The sequence below is a fragment of the Haemorhous mexicanus genome, chromosome 8 (genome assembly GCF_027477595.1).
Source record: "Haemorhous mexicanus isolate bHaeMex1 chromosome 8, bHaeMex1.pri, whole genome shotgun sequence".
Lineage (NCBI taxonomy): Eukaryota > Metazoa > Chordata > Aves > Passeriformes > Fringillidae > Haemorhous > Haemorhous mexicanus.
The window spans coordinates 1,280,900-1,306,930 of record NC_082348.1 but is presented as its reverse complement, the minus strand read 5'-3'; the positions used below and the strand labels follow the sequence as shown (position 1 = coordinate 1,306,930).

Here is a 26,031-nt window from a genome sequence, read left to right as displayed (position 1 = left end):
GAAACCTGAGCTCTCTCTTGTGCAGTGGCACTGCGAGTTCCTCTGCTTGTGCAGGGGTGCAGATGAGGAATCCCAGACTGGCTGGGGTTGGAAGGGACCTTAAATCCCATCCAGTGCCACCCTTGCCATGGAGGGGACACCTCCCACTGTCCCAGGCTGCTCCAGCCCTGTCCAGCCTGGCCTTGGGCACTGCCAGGGATCCAGGGGCAGCCCCAGCTGCTCTGGCAATCCCAGCCCAGCCAGGAATTCCCAGTTCCCAATCTCCCACCCATCCCTGCCCTCTGGCACTGGGAGCCATTCCCTGTGTCCTGTCCCTCCAGCCCTTGTCCCCAGTCCCTCTCCAGCTCTCCTGGAGCCCCTTCAGGCCCTGCCAGGGGCTCTGAGCTCTGCCTGGAGCCAGGCTGAACTTTCCCCCAGCCCTCCAGCCTGCTCCATCACCATTGCACCACCAGCCCTGCTCCATCACCACTGATTCACCTCTGCTGCTCTGCCACCTCTGCTGGGTGCAGCTGCCCACACAGCAGTGCCCTAAGGCAGGGGTTGCCCTGCAGCTGCCCACAAACCCCCTCCCACCCACACCAGCAGCGTTCTGGAGGGTCTGGGATTGCCTTTCCCAGGCCACGCTGGTGCCCTGGCAGTGCCACCACACCACAGCCATGGCCAGGGCTGTGCCGTGGGCCAGAAGGTGACAGAGCTTGGGAAGTTCTGTCACCCGTGGGCCAGAAGGTGACAGAGCTTGGGAAGTTCTGTCCCTGGCTCCTGCAAGCCCTCCCAGCTGGCTGCTGACAGAAGTTATTAAAGATGCAGCAGGTCTGGCTCACCCTCCTGCATCCCCCAGCATCTCCCCCTTGGCTGGGTTCAGCCAAAGGGAGCCAGGCTGCCCCTGCTCCAGCAGGCAGTGAATAATTCAGGTGAGCTGCTGTTCTCCTTGTCTGGAACAGGAGTGGGGATGTTCAGAGCTGCTTGCAAAGGGGAAATGTTTGTTTTATGGGAAAACCTGCATCGTTGGCCTTCTGTTTAATTTAGCATGAAACAGAACCTTGCAGGTCCCTGGAGAAGAGAAGCTCTGGGGTGACCTAATTGTGGTTTTCCAGTGCCTGAGCCTGGAGGAAAGATGGGGAGAGACTTTGGGCAAGGGCCTGGGCTGGCAGGACACAGGGAATGCCTCCATACTCCATGCCCCAGTGTCCCTGGAGCATGCCAGGAGCAGCAGTTTCATGGCAGCTGTGGGCTGAGGGGGATCTCAGCTCTGCTGGGAGCTCTCACCGTGGGAAGACATCACTGAAGGGAGCTGGTGACATTGGAAAAAGTGATTGAAAGGTCTGGAAAAAGTGTTTCCAGTGCCTGCAAAACTCCTGCCCTGGCAAATCCCCCCCTCCCTCTGCCTTGCTGGGAGGCAAATGTTGTTAATCAGCCCTGTAAACTGAGATCCATATTTTTCTCCTGAGTTCTGAAACCCATTTAAGGCCTCTAAACAGCTTCTATCAGTTGAAAAAAAAATTAAAATTCCTTTTATTGCTCCTGCCTGAGCATCCTGGGGAGTTCTTTGTGCAGAGCCTTTGGTGGGAGCACAGTGGGAGCTCATGGGGCGTTGGTGAGTGAGCCCTGCATGTCCTCCTGCCTCGGGGACAGGGCTGCCATTGTCCCTGCTGGCCTCTGGAGCCAGCTGGGGCTGAGCTCCAGCCCCTCCACTCCCCAGGGAAAGCAGGGAGAGGCATCTCCCAGCCCTTGTTCCAGCCAGCCTCTCCTGCAGCCCTCAGTGCTGCCCTGCTCTCACCCTGCAGCCTTATTAAACATTGACTCCTTCCCCAGCCCTGTTTTCTGCTCCATTATCTCACTTTCCTCAGCATTTGCAACTCCTGGCCTTGCTGGGAATTCCGAGGCTGTGTTTTGTCTGCCTGCCTTCCTGCCAAGAGATGGTGAAGGAGCTCCCAGCCAGGCTGAGTCCCCGCAGGCAGCAGCCCCAGCTGCTGCTGGCTCTGCTCAGCAGTGATGGCAGCAATGTGGGAGCTTCACCTTCAGCTCCAGGTGCTCGTCTTCACCCCCCAGTGCTCCTCGGGCATTCTCCATCCCAGCTCTGCATCTTGTTTTTAACCCAGTTTACACCTGGAGGGATGTTCAGCCTGGAGAAGGCTCCAGGCAGAGCTCAGAGCCCCTTGCAGGGCCCAGAGGGGCTCCAGGAGAGCTGAGAGGGACTGGGGACAGGGCTGGAGGGCAGGGTTTGGGGGATACTGGTCACAGCAGCACACTTGGCTCTGCTGGAGCTGCACCTGATCTACACCAGTGTTGGCAGTGACACCCAGGGACATCAGCAGGGCCAGAGCAGGGCAGGACCAAGTCAGATCCAAAGCCAATCATTTAATTTCCAGCACACAGAGAAAATTGAGAGGGCTGGGTGGATGTGAACCCAAAAACTGGGACTGAGCATTTCCACCCTGCAGTTTCTGCAGAAGCTCATTTTCCTTGGGAAGGCTCTCCTCAGAAAGCAGCCCGTGATTTTTCCATATTTTTTCATTTCTTACAGAAAAGTCCCTCTCTAGGCAAGCTCAGCATTCCCAACTGCAATCAATAACCTCTGCTGAAGTGAGCACTGCTCAGCTCAGGGATGGACTTTATGGGTGCTCTACATCTTTATTATCAATGAAACATCCTTGGCCACTGCTGAGCCATTTATTGAAGCCTCTCCAGCTTTAATCACATCACCAGGAACCTCACTGAAACGGCAGCTCAGGATCCTTCTGGAAGTGCTGAGCATCAGGGAAAATGAGGGGTCACAAATCAATCTTCTCCCTTCAGAGGTTCTTCTTGTATATAAATAGGTACAGGCTGGTTCAGGGGGTTTTAGGAATGACTCAGCCCCAAACTTCCCGCTCTTTATGAGGAGATTTTGGTGACAAACAGAGCAGTTGGGTCAGGGGAATTTAGGAATGACTCGGCCATAACTTCCAGCTCGTTATGAGGAGATTTTGGTGACAAACAGACCTTGAGGGAAGGCTGAGAATTCTCATTCTCCAGTGAAATTCCACACAGGCTCGTGGCACGGAGCCCTTGCAGAGCTGGTATGGCCATTAACCCCTGGGCAGACCAAGCATTCCCTGGTGGCATCACCCGGTGTGAATCACCCAGGTGCCTGGGATGAGCTCTGGGAACTGCACCTTGTGTAGCTGCTTCTTTTATTTGAATAAATAAATGTGAAAACAAAGGTCTTGTTTATTAGTTTTTATCCCAGAATAATTTCTTTACGTTGCACGAGCCAGCTAAGTCCCTTTTTTCACTTACCCACACTAATTTTGGCATTTGCAAATGTCGACATCCCAGTTAGAGACAACAACAAATTGCTTAAAAATCATCTCATCCTTTAAAAGAATTCTTTCCTTTGCTCTGCTGCATTGATGTTAAATGCTCACTGCGTGTAAGGATGCCTAAATTCATTAAACATTTTGCAAGGCTGGTTTTGACCTGAATATGCCTCATAGCAGGATTTAGAGCTGCCTTGGACTTCTTGCTGAAACCCAGCAATGCAGTTTATCCTGCAGTTTTCCCATCCTGTCCCAGGTGTTTGTGGCCAGCAGCATCTCCCCGTCCCCCGAGGTCTCCCGGTGTCCAGAGGGACGAGAAAATGCTGAGGTGGTCCAGGGAATCCCAGAAAATGCTGAGTTGGAAGGGACCCACAAGGATCATCAGAAAACTGTTGAGTGCTTCCATGGTGGGAATTATTGACTGGGAAAATCCTGGGATTCCTCACATTGCAGTGAGTTTGTCACCAGAGGTAAGGAAAAGCCCCGCTGGCGGTTTGCTGCTGGGAGAGAGAAGGATCCTCTGCTGGGGACTGTCTTCAGCCACTGCTCCCTGCCCTCCTCTGTTATCAGTGGTACTCTAACGCTGCCTTATCTCACAGCACTGTTGTGAGGCTTAATTAACTAATTAATCTTTCAGAGAATTGTGATAGTCTTAGATAAAAGACACGGGGCAAAGTATCTCTTTACCCCTCCTTGGCTATCGACAATAACGTCGTTATTAACTCCCGAGGGCTCTCCAGGACTCAAACCTTTGTTTGCCAAGGATATTGCCAGATTCTCAGGCTTTTAACAAAGCAGTGTGTGAAATTCTGAGCTGCTCCTGGGGCCTGCAGAGTGGGAAATCCACACCTCTGGCATCACTCGGGATCCTGGGCCACGTCCTGCTGCTCCGTGGGCAAGGCGGGCAGTGAGCCAGCACAAGGAGTTCCTCCCCATCCCAGTTATGGATGTGTGACTTTTTTTTTTTTTAATTGGAACCAGCACATTTAATTAGTAGTGGGTTTAGAGCTCACAGGGAGCTGTGTGCCTGTCACCTGCATGGATTTCCCTGCAGGACTGCGTGTGCTGCCATGCAGGATTCCCAGCACGTCGCTTCTGCGGCACTTCCTAAGCCGTGCCTCCGGCACAACCCTTATCCCAGAGAATGGAAATGAAGGAATGGTCATTTTCCAAACCATGATGCTTATCCTTTTGTTTTTGCCCCCAAATTAATCCCCATGTGGATCGTTTCCTTGGCCAGGAGGAGAGGCAGCAGCACCGGTGTTGTTGTGAAGGTGAGAGCTGAGTGAAAATCGTTCTTCCCTGGAAGGATAATGGGATGCTAATAGGGGACAGTGGGATATGGATTGGTGGGGCTGACAGGAGGGAATGAGGTCTTGGATTTGGGATGAAACCAGATGTCAGTGAGGACAGCAGAGTCACCAAATGGGCTGGTGGCATCTCCAGGGGCAGGGCTCCAGGCTCCTGTTTCCTGTGCAGCCCTGCATTCCTGGGATGCTGAAACCCCACCTTGGAGAGAACTTGCAGGGAACACTGAAGAAATGGGGGATCACACCTGAGGAACGGGCAGGTTTGAGATGCTGGGGAGGATGAAGCTCCTGAGTACATCCAGGCAGCTTCAGCTCAGGTATGGATTTTTGGGTTGGTGAATTCAATCCCCCTGTTTGTCCTGATTTCCCTCACTCGGGATGAGGGCTGGGGGGACCAAGTCCTTGGCCACCTACAGCCTTTTTGGCGACAGCAGGACCACGGCTTTCCACAGCAAAGGTCTAGAGTTAATCACAGCATCCCGGAATCCCAGACTGGTTTGGATTTAAAGGGACATTGAAGCCCACCCAGTGCCAGCCCTGCCATGGCAGGGACACCTTTCCCTGTCCCAGGCTGCTCCAAGCCCCGTCCCACCTGGCCTTGGGCACTTCCCGGGATCCAGGGGCAGCCACAGCTGCTCTGGGCACCCTGTGCCAGGGCCTGCCACCCTGCCAGGGAAGGATTTCTCCCGAATCTCCGCTCTCCCCCTGCCCTCGCTTAAACCATTCCCTGCGTCCACTCACTCCCGGCCGGTGCCGGCGCGGCCGCCGAGGCAAAATGGAGGCGGCGGGGTCTCCCCCACCCCTTTCCCCCATTTTTCCACTCTTTTCCACCCTTTCCCAGGCATTCCCACCCCTCGCCCGCGTCCCTCCCCCGGCCGGCGGCGGGACTACGAGTCCCATGGCGCCGCGGGCCGGGGGCGGAGCGGGGCTTTGTGCGGGCGGCATGCGGGGGAGCCGCAGCCGGGGCTGGAGCCGGAGCCGGAGCGAGCCCGCCCCGGGGGGAGGAGGGCGAGGGCGGCGAGCCATGACGGGCGGCGGCGCCGCGGAGCGCCCGCGGTGGTAGAGGGCGAGCGCGGGGCGCGGAGCCCGCCCGGCGCGGGGCGCGGAGAGCGCGGAGCGGCCGCCATGGGCAACGCGGGGAGCGTGGACGCGCAGCAGACGGAGCTGAGGGCGCACAGCGTCCCCCTGAAGCTGCCCATGCCCGAGCCCGGAGAGCTGGAGGAGCGCTTCGCCGTGGTGCTGGTGAGCGCCGGCCCCATTGTCTGCGGGCAGCGCGGAGGGGCCGCCGGGGAGGAGCGCGGCGGGGGAAGGGGGGAGCGCCGCAAAGTTGGCTCGGGAGCCGCGGCCGGGCACAGGTGGGCTCGGCGGGGCGGTGCCGCCCGCGGGACGGGGCCGCGGCTCCTCTTTGTCTCGGCAGCCCCCCCGAGGGCCGCCGTGCCCCGGCCCGGGCGGCTCCCGGGGCCGGGTCGGGCAGCGCCGGCGGAGCGCAGCCCGCGGGGAGCGGAGCGGGAGCGGCTCCGCCGGGGACGCTCCGGGGACACCGCTCCTGCTCCGCCGGGGACGCTCCGGGGACACCTCTCGTGCTCCGCCGGGGACGCTCCGGGGACAGCCGCTCCTGCTCCGCCGGGGACACCCCGCTCCTGTGCCCCCCGGGACACCTCCGCCTTTCTCCTCCGGGGGACGCCGCCGTTCTTTTTCCCCGGGCCACCCCGGTCCTGTCCCCCCCGCCCGGGGACACCCCGGTCCTTCCTCCCCGGCCCATCCCGGTGCTGCCCCGGGTGAGTGCGGGCCAGCGGGGGTTTCGTTTCGGCAGCACGGACGAGTCGCTGCCGTGCGAGATCAGCTCTGCGGGAAGGAAGGGCTGAGCTTTCCCTGGGCAAAGCTCCCGCTGCCTTTGGGGTACCCAGGCAGCGCGGCTCCATCTCTTTTCTGCCGTGCTTTTTTTTACTCGGAGCCACGTTTGCGTGTGGAACGGGAGCTGGGGGAGGAGGGCAGCGGCTCCATGTGCGTGCCATGCCCTGCGCTCGCTGTAATGCCACGGGCAGCCCGGAGCTGCCGGGGCAATTCCCGTCCCGCATCCCAGAGCCGCCCCCCCGCTCCCTGAGACGCTCCCGGCGCTGGGCGAGGATTCACAACTGGTGTGTGTTGGGGATTATTTCTGGTTAGACCCAATTAGATTATCATGTCTAAGAAAAGAATAAGCCTATTCAGTCAGGAACCCCCACTGACGAGCCAAATGGCGAGTGAGATGTTACGATTATTAGGCACAGTGGAAAAAAGCCTGGTGTCGCGTTGCTCTTGTCGGGGAAAGCCGGGGTCGTGTTGGGGATGGGAGATGCTCCCACAGGCAGCACATGGCTCAGAATCCGGTCTGGATTCATCTGTGACTACCAGAAGGGCTCCTGGCTCCGTCTGCCTCCGTCTGCCTGCGTGGTCTGCGGGAGGAGATCGGTGGCTTTGGGTTCGGGGATGGTGATGGATGGCATCTGTAAGAGGCAGAGACGTCATCTGGGGCAGCCTTAGAAACGTGTAACGTAAATACGGGAGATAACAGCACCCAGCCTGTCACTTCCCGAGGTGCTCGGAAGGTTTTAGAAGATGGACTTCAATTAAGGCTGGGAGGATGAGTGCTGCAGCTTTGCTGGAGGGAGAGGCTGGCCATGCAGGTGGGCAGTCTGTGCAAATGTGGGGTGGGATGATTTTCCCCCACTGACCTCTTCTCCCACTGGGAGAAGCTGCAAGATGGGACTCAAACAGCCCCAAAAATCACCTTTGTGCTGTTCTTGCAGCCAGCCAGGGATGACTGGTGGTGCTGCAGCTTCCAGGAAATCTCTGACCAGTTCATGAAAGAATAAACTGCTAGGCTGTGATAATTTTGTTTTCTCTGTGGCTCTGAGGGAGAGATGACTGTGCCACTGGTCAAACCCCAGAATGGGGTAGGCTGGAGAAGTGCAGGGATTAACGAGAAAGGAATGATTAGGGGAAAAACCATGAGGAATATTTTCTGTGGGGAGGGAGGATCAGTCAGGAGCAGGGAGTATGAAGAAGGAGATGCTGAAGGTTATAAGACTAAATCTCACCTTCTTTATGTGCTGTCTTAAGAAATTAGCCTGGCACAGGCGTTGCTGGCACACTCAGAGCTCTGGTGAGGTCCCGAGGGCTGTGCTGACAATACCAATTTCCAGATCTCTGATGAAATTCCCAAGGCTGATTTGGATGTTGATGAACAGGGTGAGTGGCTGTGTGCAGGTCTCCCTCCTCACACTGGGGGGTTCTACCCATTCCTGTGTGGGAGAGGTCCCTCCTGTGTGGGACAGGTCCCTCCTGTGTGTTTGGAAGTTTTGTTCTCTGCCCTTGTGCAGAGCAGGGAGCCCTGGCTCTCCAAACCACGAGCAGAGCATGCTTGGCCATGATTTCACCGTGACACCAACTGGTTTATTTTTTCCACCTCAAACACGCTGTCCTGAGCTGCTCCAGCATCTCTGGAGTCCCTTCAGCGAGGGGATGCTGTGCCTGGAGCTGATGGATGTGTGCCAGCTTGTGTTTGTGGGGCTGTCAGAGGATTTTGTGTCCAGAAAGGGCTCTGCGATGGTGGTTTGTCTGCCTCAAAAACACACCTGGTCACCCTGAACACACGCTGTCACCTCAAACACACCTGGTCACCCTGAACACACAGTGTCACCTCAAACACACCTGGTCACCCTGAACACACGCTGTCACCTCAAACACACCTGGTCACCCTGAACACACGCTGTCACCTCAAACACACCTGGTCACCCTGAACACACACTGTCACCTCAAACACACCTGGTCACCCTGAACACATGCTGTCACCACAAACACACCTGGTGACACTGAACACACACTGTCACCTCAAACACACCTGGTCACCCTGAACACACACTGTCACCTCAAACACACCTGGTCACCCTGAACACACGCTGTCACCTCAAACACACCTGGTCACCCTGAATACACACTGTCACCTCAAACACAGCTGGTCACCCTGAACACACGCTGTCACCTCAAACACACCTGGTCACCCTGAACACACACTGTCACCTCAAACACACCTGGTGACACTGAACACACGCTGTCACCTCAAACACACCTGGTCCCCCTGAACACACGCTGTCACCTCAAACACACCTGGTGACACTGAACACACACAGTGTCACCTCAAACACACCTGGTCACCCTGAACACACGCTGTCACCTCAAACACACCTGGTCCCCCTGAACACACATTGTCACCTCAAACACACCTGGTCCCCCTGAACACACACTGTCACCTCAAACACACCTGGTCCCCCTGAACACACAGTGTCACCTCAAACACACCTGGTCACCCTGAACACACACAGTGTCACCTCAAACACACCTGGTGACACTGAACACACATTGTCACCTCAAACACACCTGGTCACCCTGAACACACATTGTCACCTCAAACACACCTGGTCACCCTGAACACACAGTGTCACCTCAAACACACCTGGTGACACTGAACACACAGTGTCACCTCAAACACACCTGGTGACACTGAACACACGCTGTCACCTCAAACACACCTGGTCCCCCTGAACACACGCTGTCACCTCAAACACACCTGGTGACACTGAACACACGCTGTCACCTCAAACACACCTGGTCCCCCTGAACACACGCTGTCACCTCCCTGCCCCCTGATCCTCCTTGCAGTGCACAAACTGCAGGAGATGATGGGCACTGCTCCAGGTCACGTTTTTTGGGTGAAGTTCTCAAATCTTGTGCTCATTGTGCCCTCAGGGTTCCTGAGGATGTCCTGAGCCAGCGGAAGGACGGGGATGTCACTGGCTGTGTCACTCCTCGTGGTCTGTTGGGCAATAATCAGGGTTTTCCCCGTGGGTCTGTGTCTCCTGGTGCTGTTTTGGGCACTGCTGTAGTGACTGTGCTGCCGTGGTTGGTGTGTTGAGTGTGTGCTGGAGGGGTCTGGACTCTGTGTGTGTGTGTTGCAGGAGGATGTGTTTGATGGGATGTACTTCAAGGAGGAAAATGTGGAGGACAACCCAGGAGAGATCCAGGTTTCAGTGTTGTTCCTTCCATCCTTCAAGCTGATTCAAGTGAATTCTCCCCTTTTCCTGTGAGGTATTTCCCTTCCTCTCAGGGTTACACGAGGATGTGAACTCCAGGGAAGCAGTGGTGTGGTTTTGCCACCAAGTTCCCAGTTTGGCTGTGCTGGGTCTGAGCTCTGCCTCTGGCTCTGAGCTTCCCAGCACCGGCACACCCCCTTGGGGACATCCCAGCCTCGTCCCTTCCCCAGTGCTCTCTTCTCTCAGCTGTGTGGGATCTTTCCCTATGGACACGTGGGCATAAACCCTGAATTCTGGTCTGCTGAGAGCAAACCCCGGTTCAGCAGCCCAGGCAGGGGTGGCAGAGGCATCCCTAGACAGGGTGGCACCGGAGCTGGGAGCTGGGGCAGGCAGTCCCAGCTCTGCAGCTCCTGCAGCAGGGTGGTCTCCCTGAACCCGGCGCGGGGCTGCACGTTTGCAGATGCCACGTGGTGTGGAGGAAGCAGCCAGGCTGGGCTTGGCAGGGGAAATCGCTGCCTAATGAGCTGTGATTGACATAATTTGACTGCTGGATTACAAATCTGCGGTGAGGTTAACAGGAAGTATCCTCTTCCTCCTCCCAGTGGGGTTTGGGTGCACAAAGGGCTCCTGTGTGCCCGCTGCTGTGGGGTGGAGGGCTCGGCCAGAGGGTGAGGGAGGTGTTCCTGCCGTGCCCAGGTGAGGCACCTACCTGTTCCTGCTTTGCCCACAGGAGCATCTCCCTTCTGCTGGAATTCCTTTCTTGCCCCTGGATTTTGTCCCAGCGTTGTTTTCCATCCCAGGGAAGGCAGCTTGAGTGTCTCCTGCTGAAGAATTTGGAAGCTCAGTGTGAAAACTCCTAATGTTTCCCAGCTGTTCCCCTTCCTCATTGTCTATCAGATATATTAGGCATTGTTTTATAAAATATATATATATACATATATGTATGGTTTAGGGTCTGCAAGTCATTATGGAGCACGAGGGGGCTGCAGGAGATATCTGTGGGACAGGATCAGCCTCCCTGCTTTGGTGGGGCACTGGATTCCTTGTTGTGATCCCTACATTTAACAGGATTCCCTTGGGATGGGTTTGAGTTGAGATCCTGGAACACCTGATACAGGTGGGAGCGGTACTGGGAGGTGGGAGACACTGAGGTGGCTTTAGGAATCTCGAGGAAAATGAGATTTCTGAAATGCAGAACCCAAGCAGACCTGTGGGGTTTCCTTGTTCAGGCCTCAGCTCTGACGGGCTCCTGCCCCTGGGGATTTTCCTGTGAAGTGACTGGGGCAGTGACACTATTGCTTGAGAAGCAACCTCATAAATCACAGGGTTAAATATATATATTTCACTGGGGTTAAATGTACAGCAGTGCCTGGTGGTGGCACTTCTGCCCCGCTGCTTTGTCACGCAGGGGATGGATGGCATTTGTAAGTTTTTCCACCCAGACATCACCGGAGAACATTTTTGTAAAACAGATTTTTTCCTTTGAGTGTCTGGAATACGAGGGTACTGTGGTGGGTATTTCGCTGGTGGTAACCCTGCTAAGATTAATTTCAGCTCCTGGAAACCTGGGAGACTGCTAAAATGGCTGGGCTGATGTGCATGCATATATTTTTGGGTGTACCATTTTTTCCATGCTGAATAATCCCATTAATTTGGATGATGGTGGAGGGATGAACCCTCCAAATTACAAGTTAAATGTTGCTGAAGGTGAACAACAACAGGTCAAGCAAACCCTCTGCCTTTACCTTTAACCTGTCCCGTCCTCTTACCTCAGAGCACTGAAGCTTTATCCAACATCTCTATCAACTTCCTTAACCTTGTGGGAGAGATAAAGGGGATTTTAGGATTTTTGTTTTGTCTGCATGAGCAAGGTCGTGCAGGAGTTGGCCCTGAGGTGTGAAATGCTCTCTTGTGAACTACTCCATGTCCTGGGTGATGCTGAAGAAGGAACGGAGAGGTGCAGGATGAAATTCAGAGTTTGCAAGGCGATCTGAAATCAATCAGTGGCTCTTGAGTAGTGTCTGATTGGTGATTGAATGACTTGAAGCCACGGGTGGCTGCCCTCAGTATTTCATTTTAAAATCACTTCAGCTTTTCCTGCTGCATGAGGAGGTATTGAAGTGCACAGAAACTTCTCCCCCTGAACGGCAAAACTCAGCAGATAACAAACCCAAACCAAAATGTTTGATTTCCTCCTGTGTTTCCAGAAGCACATTGCTGTTTTTACTGTATTTTGGGATTGTGGGACAAAGACTGTGAATCATCCAGGCAACTTCTGAAGACTCCAACCCCTTTTGGTGTAAAACATCCATGTGAAGGTGTGCATGGCAGTTACCAGCCCTGTCCTGTGTTTGTGTGGAGAAGGAGAGTGGTTTTCCCTGCTGGAATTTTGGGGTTTCCCTGCTGGAATTTTGGGTTTTTCCGTGCTGGAGTTTTGGGTGCTCCTTCCAGCTGCAGAAGGGATTGGGCATGTGGGATCCATGGGTTCCATGTGGGATCAGCACCACCCCTGTCTGCACAGGGTCCAGGCACTTTCCTGCTCCCATTTTGAGCCCAGCACCTGCTGAAGAAATGATTTTTCTGCCCAGTCTGTCAGAAGAAGTGCTTTCAATCTGCCCCTTGCTCTGGAGCTGAGGGGGTGAATGACCCTGCAGGAGTAGCTGGTTTTATTTTCCTCCTTGTTTCTGGCTCTGGATCCATCCTAAAATGAAACCAACCTTTGACATTGACTTTCTGACTTGAGTTTGCTCACTGAGGGACAAACCTTGTGCCGTCCCTGCCTTTCCCCCAAACACACTTTGCCTTTGGAGCTCTCTGCTCATTTTTCCAGGCTGTTGCTGTTCTTCCAGCTCGGTGGCTGGAAGGGGCAATGAGCACAGCCCAGAGCTCCTTTGGAGGTGGGAAATCCCTGGGACTGGCTGCAGTTTTGCTTTTGCTTTCCCTTGCTGAGCCAGCCGTGGTTTGTGACGCTGGCTTTGGGTGGTGGCACTGGGGAGGTGGCTGGGGAGGGTCTCTGGGGCAGGGCTCAGGTGCTCCAGGGCCACCAGCACTGCTGTGCCCAGCTGAAAGGGCTGGCACTGGTGCCCACTGTGGATTTAGGGCACAGGGAATATAAAATCCCCTGGGCTGTGCTGCTCGTTCTGCTGCATGAGTTGCTGTTGGGGTCGGTGACATCCAGCAGGAGAGTTTGGTGCCACTTTTGCACCAAAACCATTCCAGGGTGCTCCGAGCCCTGTCCAGCCTGGCCTTGGGCACTTCCAGGGATCCAGGGGCAGCCACAGCTCCTCTGGGAATTCCAGCCCAGGGCCTCCCCTCCCTCGCAGGGAGGAATTCCTTCCCAATATCCCACAAACTTGGGAGACATCAAGGGCAGCCCTGGGGGCTCCTGCTGCCATCACCAACCCCTTCTGCCCCTGGACCACCAGGACAGGACCTCTGAAAGGGCAGGAGGCCAGAGGGACAGAATCCCAGCATGGCCTGGCTTGGAAGGGATCCTAAAGCCCATCCAGTGCCACCCTGCCATGGCAGGGACACCTCCCAGTGTCCTGTCCAGCCTGGCTGGGACACTGCCAGGGATCCAGGGGCAGTGTCTCTGGGAATAGCCCAGATTTCTGGGATTCTGTGATCCAGAGCCAGCCCTGCCTCTCTCCCGGGCTGGCCTGGGTCTGGCAGGGCAGGCTGGCACCCGGCTGTGCCCGCAGGAATCCGTGTTGGAGCCCTGGCACCCTGACCTGCTCTGCTCTCCCCAGCACGAGCTCATGAATTATGCACGACATGCTAATGCAGCAGCACTTCAGCACCAGCTGATTTTTAAGCATCTGGGCTGCCTCTTGGCTTTGAATTCAGCACTTTCTGATCAGGATCCAGGCACTGCCCCGTGCAGGAAGGTTGGGGATTGCTTTTCCTGCTCCCTCTCCGTGTCCTCACTGAAGGTGTGGGGACAGCAGCAGGCTGGAGCTGTGCCTCTGGAGGGTTCTTCCTAACTCTGCTGGGAGGTGTAAATGGGATTTTTCTTTGGTAAGCAGGAGATGAGAGTTTAAAAGCAGCAGAGCAGTTGGCAGTGTGCTTGCAGGCAGTGCTGGTGATCCGGCTGCCGAGGACTTCTGTGGTGAGCAGTGCAGCCACATTTGAGACAAACTCAGCTGAATGATTGTTGTCTTTGTGTGGAAGAGTCCATTTGGGAATTCGGGATGGGAAATAAGTGACACCAGCTTGTTCCATTTGATTTATATTTGGGTTGGAGAAAATCTCTACCCTGGGGCCAGAGGGCTCAGGCTGGTCAGGTAACAGCACTTGGAGCTGCTGGGGTTTAAAAAGTGGGAATTTCCCATTTGTCACATCCTGGTTTCAGTTCTGGAGGGTTGAGCAGGTTTCCATCACTTCATGTGCTCACTCCAGCTGGCCCCAGGGTTGTGCTCTTGCCCACGTGGTTGCTGGGAAATGCCAGTTAGTTCTGCTCCAGTTTAGGTTGGATTTCAGGGAAAGGCTCTTCCCTCGCAGGCTGCTGGGCACTGAGAGCTCCAGGAGCTCCAGGGGCATTTGGACCCCGCTCCCAGGGATGCCCCGGGTGGGATTTTGGGATTTTGGATCCATGATCCTGTGGGTCCCTTCCAGCTCAGGAGATTCCCTGACCCTGTGATGTGGGGCTGGTGAAAGGTCTGTGGTGTTTTCACTCACAGCTCCGGCCCTGATCCTCTCTGTAGCTCCCTGTGCCCAGAATCCCTTATGGATATACTGGAAAATATATATACGAGCATTAATCTGGGCAGGCTTTGCCTCTTCCTAAAGTAAGGCCTCCTGGAGTGTTTTGTGCCCAGAGACGTGGCTGATGTATACCTTGTGTGTGCTGGGCTCTCGGTGACATATTGCAGAGCTGCAGCGTGCGCTGGGTTTCAATTCAGCCGGGATCTCTTTAACAAAACAAGTGTTTGTCTGCGGGGACTGCGCAGCCTTAAACATACATTTGGGGAGGATATTCATAAAGCACCAGAATGGGGGCATTGTCCTGGCCATGAATGCTGCTCACATGAGAGCTGGGCTCTGCTGGACCTCCAGGGCTCTGCCTCAGCTCCAGAGAGCGGCTGCGTGTCCTGGCGCGGGGGCTGGAGCTTCCCAACGCTGGGGACACCTTGGCTTGGGAACTGGGAGCTGTCCTGGGAACTGGGAGCTGCCTTGGGAGCTGGACAGCACTCCCGGGCCTGGGCTGGGCCCCAGGGAGGGATCTGTGGCAGGAAGATGCACAGGAAAGCTCCCAGAGGTTGTGACTTCCCTCGTCACGTTGAGCAGCGCGGAGCGGGGTTAACCGTGGACAGGACACGGGAATGGCTTCCCAGAGGGCTGGGGAGGATGGGATTTAGGGATTTTGGGAAGGAATTCCCAGCTGGAAGCGTGGGCAGGGGCAGGAATGGGTTTCCCAGAGAAGCTGTGGCTGCCCCTGGATCCCTGGAGGTGTTCCAGAACAGCTTGGAGCAGCCTGGGACAGCAGAAGGTGTCCCTGCCCATGGCTGGGGTGGCGCTGGATGATCCTTCATGTCCTTTCTACCTGAAACCACTCTGGAATTCTGTAGCTCCTTTCAGAGGTTGTGTGCTGGTGTCCAGGGGCAGAAGGGGTTGCTGGTGGCAGCAGGAGCCCCCAGGGCTGCCCCTGGTGTCCCCAGAGTTTGTGGGCAGCTCTGGCCACGCTCCCCACGTGGGTGTTGGCCAAGGGCAGGAGCTGCTCCAGGACAGAACATTCCTGAGCCTTCCAGAATCATGTGTAGAGATTTTAGATTTTGTAATCTGTATCTGGCTCTTGTGAGAGATACCTTAAAAAGTGCAAAAATTGTTTTTCCCCCTCTTTTTCTTTTTAACATATATTGTTTGGCCAGAAATCCTTTACTATAAAAGGACTTGGGGCAGCTCTAGAGTGTACATCTGTTCCTTGTTTGTCTGCAAAATGACTGAACAGTGGAGGCCAAAAGCAGAGAATAGAGGGTTGTACAAATTGGCAAAGTTGCTGAAGTCTTTCAGAAGCCAGTAATTACAATGAAGAAGCAAATTGTTCAATCCAGAAATCCTGGTTGTTCATCCATCCAGCACCCTGGCGTGTCCCCCTGTGGCTCCCCTTGTCCTGCTTTCCAGAGGACATACAAAAATCCCAGTTCCACCTGGGCCAGGTTTGGGGCTGGCCGGGTGGCACCGTTATCCAGAGGGCCTGGGAAGGGATGGGAATGGCTGGGCTGAGTTCATACAGCACTTTTCTGCAAAGGTTCCCAATGATTTACTGTCTTTGGGAGTGCTTCAAAGGCCCCTCTGCCCAGCTCCGAGCCTTGCAAGTGCAGATGATCAAATAAATTAACTATCACAAATATTTAACTTAAAGCCTGCTCAAACAGGAGCTTTGATGTTGAGTGTGTGTGTGGGAGCCTCTGTGTGGCTGTGCACTCTCCCAGGGATATTGGGTGAACATTGAATTCGTCTCTTCTCTCAGATACAAGAAGCCTAAAGCTGGAAATGTAAATAATAATTAATTATATTTATTATTCCTCCTCCATGGGCAGCAGGTTGGGATACAGCCCTGGGTGGCACTGGGATGAATTTTGGCACAAGGAGTTTTCCTGGGAAGCTGATTGAGCAGGGCAGTCACACTTTTGAGGTCTGCAGGGTTGGCCATGCCATCCCTACAAAAAACTTTGGCTCAGGGGTGATTTTTTCATGGCATTGGTGCCAGGTGTTGCTTGGTGGCCACAACTCTCCAGGTAACCAGAGTCCCTTTGATGTCAGGATAATCATTCATGGATTGAGCCAGGATTGCTGGGTAATTAATTGAATCCTTGTGGGATAGCAGCTGCTTACAGGTAGCTGGGCTGGATGGCTGGGAGTTGTTGGCTGAAAACTGCAGCTCCCTGGAATAGTCTGGGAGTTGATAGATCTTCCCAGGGATCAGCTCGCAGGGAATTGTGTCTGAGAGCTCAGCTCCGCTCCGTGGCAGAGCTTCAGCTGCAGATCCCTGCTCTCTTGATCATCTAAATGAGTATTTGAGAGAGGCAAATGCACAATGTGCTTTTTGCTAAATGAAACAAGAACTTCGGTGCTTGACGGGCGTTTTTGCTCCATGAATTTTTCAGGAGCCTCTGGCGGTGCTGTGGGGGAAGGAGAGGAGTGAGAGGGGCTTGGGGCAGCCTGGGGTGGTGGAAGGTGTCCCTGCCCGTGGGATGGGATGGGATGGCTTTTAAGGTCCCTTCCCACCCAAACCATCCCAGCATTCCATGATTCTGTGCCTGAGCAGACAATGAAGTGCACAAAACACCGTGGGGAAAACGCTTTGCTTTGGAAATGTGGTTTTTTATCTCCTTTAATAGCAGACCCTGTGGTACCTGGGGTGGTCAGGGGTGTTTTCCTTGTTGTGCTGACCACACTCAGGGGAAGTGAGAGATTCAGCTGACCCAGATCAAATGGCAGAAGAGTGGGGCAAGAGGAATTTAGGAAGCTGAGTCTCAGGCTTGGTGTGGATCAGAGGGAAGTGACCTTTCAGCTCAGCCCACGCAGGGGTTTCCAGGGTCAGCTCAGGGCCCGGTGACCTTTTCTCCTGTCTCAGGCCTCTCTTGCTCCCTCTGAGTCTGCAGAAGCTTTGGGGCCATTCCCAGCTCTCCCATCACTTGGTATGGGGGCAAGAGGTGTTTTCCAGAAATAAATCTGTGTGTATTCCTGGAAGTACAGCCTGTTCTGAGCAGAAGGCAGGTGGGCTTTCTCCCTGCTAGGGAATGATTCTGTCACATTTAAGTGCTTCAATGAGAACATGAAAGGAATTGTGCAAGAGTTCCCATGGGCTGAGTCCTTCCCTGTTGGTCCCCGTTCAGGATCCTTCAGCAGCCAGGGGGATGCAGATCAATTCCTGAGTGTCAGGAAACCTCTGTTTTCTCCTGCATCCTTGGGTATGGCAGAGCCAAGGTATCCTGAGCTGGATTTGCTGGGCAGAGGAGGAACTGGGATACCTACAAACACCAGTGAGGCAAAAATTGATTAAGCATGAAATTCTTCTCTGGCAGTGAATTCTCTGCTGGCTCGAGGACAAAAGGTTGCACAACTGAAAGGGAAAAGGAATTTTATTTGGAAAGCTCAGAGCTATTGTTTGTTTGGTTTTGCTGGTGTTTATTTTCTGTCTGACGGCAGATCTTTGTTAAAGGTGAATTATCCCTTCTGTTTAGCAAGTGGAGTGAAAACGGCCCCGATGCACTTGTGAGGCATTCAGGGAATTGTTGGAATTGTTAGAATTGTTCGAGGTGCTCTGAGGAAGTGCTTGGGGATACTTGAGGTGCAAGACCTGTGTGGAGCAGAGTATTACTGGTGTGCCTTGTTCTGGTATTGAAACAGCCCAGACAGCACACACCTAAATGTACAGATGCACTGGAACATCACAAACAATTCCTGCTGGAATAGTTTGAGTTTAACCTACGGGCTTGTTTGGGTACCACATCCCTGCTGCTGCTGCTGTGCCAAAATATTTCACAGAAAAGATGTGCAGGGAGAAAAGCACCTCCTCTTTAAACGGGGAAAGTGCAGATTTGGATTTATTCCATCCCAGAAACAGTGGGTTTGGGAATGCCTTGTCAAGAAGATGTTCCTGCTGTGACAGCTCAGGGTCTGCCCCAGGGCCACCCATCCCTGGGCTCACATTTTAACTCTTTTTAGCCGTGATTTCCTGCTCAGGGCCTTTTCCCACAGAGATACCAGGCAAACAGGGAGGCCTTCACTGTGTGTAGCCAAAACACTGAGCCAGGGCTGGCGTGGGGCTGCTCTTATCCCACTGACCTTGTGCTGGAGATGCCACAGCCATGGGCACGGCTGCTGCTCCTCTGGGAGCTCAGGAATGACCCAGTTTTGTTTTCCAAGGTGCCTCAATTCTGGCTGTTTCCTCCTCTTTTCAATCAGCAGAGACTTTTTGTTTTCTGCTCATTCCTTCCATCAGCAAATTTTGGGTGAAAACTTCCCCTTTCCTCTGGGGAGCTGGAGGCAGCAGCTCCTGCAGCATCCCAGTGCTCCACGAGAATGACAGCAGCAATAATAACAACAGTGATAAAGGCTTCAGACAGTGATTAAAAGAGCAGATTTATGGATTTTTCTGGCCAGCCTCCATCCTTGGAGATGTGTGTGTGGGTCCTCCCCTGGGGGATGGTGCCCAGCCCAGGGTAGGGGGTGATCCTTGGCCAGGGTGGTGTTTGTGGTGCTGTCCCTGCCCCATCCCTGGCTCCGTGGACATTCCAGGGCATTTCCAGCCCAGCTGTGGGAGCTCAGCCCTCTCTGTCTGCTCGTGGCTCTCTCAGAGGCATTTGGAACTTCGTGGGAGGGAATGTGGCTGGAGAAATATCAACATGCCACGAGCAAATCCACCTCATTAGGGAGCAGGGTTTAACATTTTTTTGCATTTGTGGGAGGCTGAACTGTGGTGTTTGTGTGCTTGGGGTGGAGGAGGAGGGATCTGTGTGCTCTGTCTGGATAATGGGGGATGGAAACCCATCAGAATGGGAAAGATGGATAAAAGGAAAAACCCCACAGGTTGGGTTTGCTGTGCCACAGCTGGAGGAAATCCTGGCTGGAAGCTGTGCTGGGATGCACAGGAGTGGCTGTGGGAGGTAATGCCAGTGGCAGGGATAGCTTTAGGTGGGATATTGGGAAGGAATTCCTGCCTGGGATGGAATTCCCAGAGAAGCTGTGGCTGCCCCTGGATCCCTGGGAGTGTCCAAGGGACACTGGAGCAGCCTGGGAGGTGTCCCTGTCCGTGGCAGGATGGATTGGGATGGGTTTAAGGTCCTTCTGACCCAACCCAGTCTGGGATTCTGGGATTCCTCTCCAGGGAAAGCTGTGGTTTAAGGAGGGGGCATTTCCCTGTTCCATCATTCCACAGTTCCCTTGCCACAGTTCCCACAGTTCCCCTGAGGATGCCCAGCCTGTGCTGAGCCAGTCTCTTCCACCAGGTTTTTATCATGTTGGGATTATTTATTAGGATTATTTTCCCACTCTCCATCTCCCGGTTTTTGACTGGAGCAGCCTTTCCCAGCTGCTGGGAACCCAGTGGTGTCCTCACGTTGTTTCCTGGTGTGTTTTGATGCCATTTTCCCTACTTTCATGTCACATTTTGACTCTGGAAGATGTCACCCATCCAGGTGTTAACCTAGTCCCTCAGCTGCCATGCTACACAGGAACTCCTGTAACATACAAAGGGCTTTATTTTACTCCAAATAAAACAATGGCTGTACTCACAAAGCTGGCTGAACAGACTGTTCAGGTAGTGCTTTACACTGGATTCTTCCCTTCCTTCCCTCTGCTCAGTGCTCAACTCCTCAGCTCATGTGAAAATAGAAAAGTTTCTTCTTTTTTTAAGTTGAATTTTATTTTAATAGGCAACATCTTTTTCCCAGAGTCCCTGGGTTGTGGTAGCACCGTGCTGAGCAGGGGTTTATGTTACATGAACAACCATTTCACTTGGTCATACCCAATTTCAGTTCTAGGCAGATTTTTACTGGCCTTTCACTTAATAGTTAAATCATCTGGAAAACAGATTGGAGTTTTTATGTTGTGTGGGTTTTTTTTTCCTGAGGTGAAACCAGTCTGAAAATCACCATAAGTGCTCTTCAGTGTGCGGGGCTGGGATGATGTCCCACCTCAGCGTGGGATACAGCAGGAACAGTTTGATAGTTTTTAAAATTCACTGTAATCAGGGCAGTGCCTTGGGTGTGGCTGGCAATGGCTGATCAAATGCCACAGATTGGTATTTTTTACCTTCATGGGAGAGCTTCCCTTTCCTTAAAACAGCGTTCCAACCTAAAAAAAGAATATTTTCAAATCCCATACATCAAATCCTCAAAAATCCCTTTTAAACATCAAGCAATTCCTGGTAACTTCTGAACCAGGACGCCAGGAGAAACCTCAGATGAGACTGAATAAACTCTATTATCCCAGTATTTGTGCATAAGATGAATGGAATAATGGGAAAAGCAGAGCTTTGTTCATGGATCCCATTTCTTCCTAGGAAATGAGTTGGGAGGGTGGATGGGTGGGATGGAGACAGTGCTTCCAGCAGGAGAACTGATGCTAATTGACAGCTCATGGATCAGCAGTTTTCCAAACAAAACTGGGGAGCAGGCAGCCTCACATTCTGCTGGGGTTGGATCATTTGGAGTAGAAAATCCAGGGAGAAACAAAGCAGGAGCCCATTCAAGGACAGTGTTTATATATTTATATACAGAATTTAGCACTGGAGTGGTAAAAAATCAGGGATTGAGTAGGATTTGGTGATTTGGCAGATCCGTGTGGGATGGTCAGAAATGCTACTGCTAAAAAAATGAGGAATTGAGTAGGATTTGGTGATTTGGCAGATCCGTGTGGGATGGTCAGAAGTGCTGCTGCCCCATGTCAGTCACGATTCTCACCCAAGCAAAGGGATTTTTTTGTCTCTGGAAATGTCTCGTTTCAGGAGTGACTTCAGCTCTCCAAGTAAAGTGATATTTTTGTCTTTATGTAGGAATATTAGAGCTGGAATTCCAGCAGAGGTGTTGAGATTCATAAAGGATGGATGCCTGGAATGGGCAATAAATGGAGATGTTTTTATCTTAAATATTGGTATTTAAGGGAGAGTTGTGTAATCTGATTTTTAGGAGGTGATGCAGGATAAGGGATTGGTCCTGGGGAAGGAGCTGGGGATGAAACCAGGCTTCCTTGATCCAGGGGTTTTTTGGGAGCTGAAGAAGACCAGACCTCCTTGTGGGGTGCTGTTTGCCAGGTTTTGTGTGCCAGGGGGCTGCAGAGTGAAAAAAGTTCTTGTTGAACACAGAAAAGGCCAGAGAGTTTTAATTTTGGATTTTGTGACCCTGATAGAAGATGGAGCCTGGAGCAGCCTTTGCTGTCACCCTGAGGTGACAACCCTGAGGTGACAACCCTGAGGTGACAGCCCTTCCTCAGTGCAGTCCAGAGGGTCTGGTCCCCAGAATCCCTGGAGAAATGAATTTTTCCCCCAGCCTGCCAGGGATCACCCAGGATCACACGGATGTGAGAGGGAGGAGCTGGGATTGTCCTCCCCAGGGTGGGGGTGCAGCAGCACCATGGCTTTCCCCCTGAGCTGCTGCTGGGGGATTTTAAGGCTGGTAAAACCAGGGGAAAAGGGAATTCTGCTGTTCCCAAGCAGTGAATAACCTGGCAGTGAGGGACACATTCTGTGTTGTTTAATGCTCACGGTGTTCATCACTTGCTGCACAACTTGAGCAGTTTATTTTAAGGTTTGGGTTAGAATAGATTTGCTGTTGGCTCATCCTGCACGTTGAATTTCTCAGATTTATGGGTTTTAGGCACCCTCTTTTCATTCTGTTCCTTTGGTGTTTGGGAAAGGATATTTTCTTTCCCTTTTTGTGTGGCGGTGCATCCCTCCCTTCCCTCATGTTTTCCTCACCTTTTTAAGTGCTCAGGACTCTTGAGTTGTAAATATTTTGATGCCTCTTTGGATCTAGGTTGTGAATGCTGGAATAATTCATGTTTACTGTTGTTTGTGGCACCTCTCATCTCTTCATTTTCTCCATCCCAGCAGTTTATAGATTTTTATTCTTTTATGCTTTAATCTGAAGATGGAGGAGTTTAACTCATCCAATCTCAGCGTAGTTTGAGGTGTTTGGTGAGCCCAGTGTGGCTCCTGAAAATGCTCCTTTATTTTGTGTATTCCCTTCCCTTATCCACCTCCCTTCCAGTGGTTTTTTTTCTTCTCCCTGTGATTCCATCTGCAGCTTTTTGTTTTGTTGCTGCCTCCTTTGCTCTGGCCTCAGCTTCTTTTCCATAACTTAATCCTCCTCTGCCAAAATCAATCCAGGTTTTTTGTGGGTTTTTTGGTTTTTTTTTGCTTGCAGACAATATTATCCCTGCCTGTCTGTGCTCAATATTCCACAGGTTTTCTTGCATAGCCCTTAAGTAGCTTAGGGATAAAAACAAGGATCATTTTCCAGTAATTTCCTGGGTGACTCAATTAAGTTTTAGTTGTTGCAGTAATTCAGTGCCAGGGTTATTTATGGCACAATCAGCCAGGGAGTCTCTGGAGTGTTCCTGGAGCTTCCCTGGATGGGAAGGAGCCACCAGGAAGGGATGGCTGTGACTTGGGATCGTGGAATGCCTTGGGTGGGAAGGGATGTAAGGATTTCCCAGTGCTACTCCCTGGGACACCTCCCACTATCCCAGGCTGCTCCAGCCTGGCCTCGGGCACTGCCCGGGGGTCCAGAGGCAGCCACAACTTTTCTGGGAATTCCAGCCCAGCCAGGAGTCCCTTCCCAATGTCCCTCTGGCAGTGGGAATCCATCCCCTGTGTCCTGTCTGTCCTGTCCCTCCATCCCTTACCCAAAGTCCTCCTCTGAGGGATCTGCATCTTGCAAGTGCATCTGGAAATCCAGGATATTTTCCCATTTATAGCCAAGCCTCCCTCAGGCTGTGTTTTCCCAGTGGGCTGGGAGCTAGCAGGGAGCAGCTCAGGCAGGCAGAGCTGCTCTCCCTGCACCATTCCTGTGGGATAAAACCCGGGCTGTCATTCCCTTTTTTTGTTGGAAACCCACTTGAACACAGCTGAGTGTAAGGAGAAGTGGCTCTGGCCTGCAGATGTTGAGCATGAATCATGCTGCTTGTCTTTATTTCTCAGCTGGGGTTAACTCCTGGGCTGGGGAAAATAAAAATGGGCTTTTTATTGCCTCGTTGTGGATGGCTGCAGTGGGATGAGAGCTGGAGCACCCAGGAGCCTGGATCCCAAAGAGATGAACCCAGCTTTGTGTTTGCCCTGGGTGCTTTGGACAGGGCTTTTCCTCCCCGGCATTCCCAACAGATGGAAATTCCCACAAATGGGGAATGGCTCTTCCCTGCTTGCTTTGGAGGAGAAATCTCCATAAATTGCTTTGAAGGCAGGAGCACTGATGGCACATGACAACTGCAAAGCAGCAATAATCATCTTCCTGGGCATTCATTTAGGGAATGGATTGGAAAAGCTTAGGAGGCCTGAAATCCAGGATGTTTCCAGGCTCAGCTCTCCCATTTGTTTGATGCTTTTGGGCCTCTCCTGGTCCTTAAAGCAGGGCTTTGCCAGACCTAGGCTAGTGCAGGAATAGGTGCATAAATATAAGCATATATGATTAACAATTGAGTGTTTAATGCTTTTATTATGGCAGTATTTGGAATACTAACAGATGAGGATGATTAATCCAATTGAACGGGTGTCCTTACAAAAATAATCCCAGCAAATGTTTTTTCATGTAGCCTGAAACAGCAAAACACATGAAATCAATTTGAGTTTTTCAATTCCTTAAACTTCCACAAAATCACCCCCAAATTTAGGCTTTTCAGGGCAAAATGCTCCATACTGAGAGCTGCTTATTGACTCTGCACTGGAATAAATCCTAATAAATTGTAATAAATCCTAGGGTTTGGCATTGTTGTGTAGACCCAGCTGTACAGCAGAGAATTGGCACCACAGCCTTGGTTTTGGAAGCAGTTTTTGGGAAAGATGGGACACAAGTGGTTAAGGACAAAATTAAGAGAGATTCAGGGAAAAAGAAGGCATTATTTGGAGTTGGATTTATTTGTTGAGGCTTTGTGTGGTTTGGCTTGTTTGTAGAAGTGGGGCTGCTGGAGGGACACTTCCCTGAAGGCTGCTTTTTGTGCCTGTGGAAGGTGTTAATCAGGGAAGTGGAACTTGGGAAGGAAATGAATTTAATTGCTGTTCAGATTTTCGGCAGGGTGAGGGGAACAATCACAATAATTCCACTCAGCTGCAGCCCCTGGATGGCTTCTCTTGGCAGGGAACAGGTTGGGAGAGCACCTCAGTTCAAGGAGTTCCTGCACTCTGGGGCAGATTTTGCTGGGCTCCAGCCACTTTGGGACAAAAATTCCCCCATAATTAGGTTTATTCTCATCTGGCCATCTGTTGATGGAGCCTTCCCTGTGCTCCAGAGCCTCCTCTGGCTCCAGGGAGATCCTGGCTGGCTCTGAGCCCTTCTGGGAGCTGACACAGAGCTGAGGGGGGTTTGGTGCCCTGAACCTGGGGGCAGCTCCCACAAAGGCTTTTGGATGGATTGAATTCCCTGTGGACAGGGAAGGGCGCCCAGGACACCCTGACAGGGAGTTAGAAACAGCTCAGGGAGACAAAGGAGCTTTTCCAGCCCCAGACTGCCTGGCTCTGGCTCCCTTGGCTCTTTGGGGATGCCAGGGCTCTTTTCTCTCCCTCTGCCACCTTTTAAACACTGGGTTTTCTGTCAAACCCAGCTCCCAGACAAGGGGTACTTTAGGGGTGTTAACCTAATCCCATTTTTCAAAAAATGTCCTGAGCCTGGGGTGGAAATCTCTGTGCTGGTATTCTTTAAGTAAGGAAAACCAGAAGGTTTCACCTTTCTGATGCTCTCTGCCAGCCCCTAGGCCCCGCTCAGTTTGGGGGGAATTATATTCCAAGGGGCAGGAACACCCTCTGCACATCTCCTGCCTGTCCAGCTCACAGAAAACTCCCTGTATGGGTTTGTTTTCCTGGCAAATATTAGATCTGAACGTGCCTGGAAAACTCCTGCCCCTGGGAGGCTGGAGATGTAGTTAATAATTGTATTGAAAAAAATTAAATTACAGAGTTCTCTTTGCCATTGTTACAGAGACATTTTATTCTCAGCTTCCAATTGAAGCTGAATGGGGATAGATGGGATATTGGGATATTGGGAAGGAATTCCTGGCTGGGATAGCATTCCCAGAGCAGCTGTGGCTGCCCCTGGATCCCTGGCAGTGCCAAGGCCAGGTTGGAACACCCTGGGATGGTGGAAGGTGTCCCTGCCATGGCAGGGGTGGGATGGGATAATCCTTAATGTCCTTTCCAACCCAAACCAGTGTGGAATTCCATGATGGAACGTTTGACAGTGCTGTTGTTAATTCATGGTGAGGAGCAAATCCAGGAGCTGAATCCTGCACAGGTGCTCTGGGGGTGAATTTTGTTGGGAGCGCTTCCCGTGTTTTTGAGGGAATTTTGAGGCTGATACCAAACCTCCAGCATTCTTCCCTTTTCTTCTTTTTTGTTTTTAGTTGAAACTTCTCAGTTTCTTTCCCAGTCCCTGCAGATAAAAAATCAGGGAATGAACAAAATCAGACTTGGGTACCCAAAGGTTTTTTAGGTGATTAGACACAGTGATAATAATCATGGGATCATGGAATGGTTTGGGTTGGAAGGAACCTTAAATCCCATGGGCAGGGACACCTTCCACTATGCCAGGTTGCTCCAAGCCCTGTCCAAGCTGGCCTGGAGCATTCCCAGGGATCCAGGGACAGCCAGAACATCCCTGTGGTGTCACCTCTCGTCAAACAGGACATTATGACTTCCAA

The 26,031-nt window shown here is 52.6% G+C and overlaps 1 protein-coding gene across 1 annotated transcript in view; it reads left to right on the top strand.

Annotated features, from left to right (window-relative positions):
* Positions 1–5,660: 5,660 nt before the first annotated feature.
* The window catches only part of FMNL2 (formin like 2), a 122,019-nt gene continuing 101,648 nt past the window's right edge, over positions 5,661–26,031 (top strand). The window contains 1 exon segment of the mRNA XM_059852449.1: positions 5,661–5,851. Coding sequence (XP_059708432.1) covers positions 5,735–5,851 — 117 coding nt within the window. The 5' untranslated portion in view covers positions 5,661–5,734.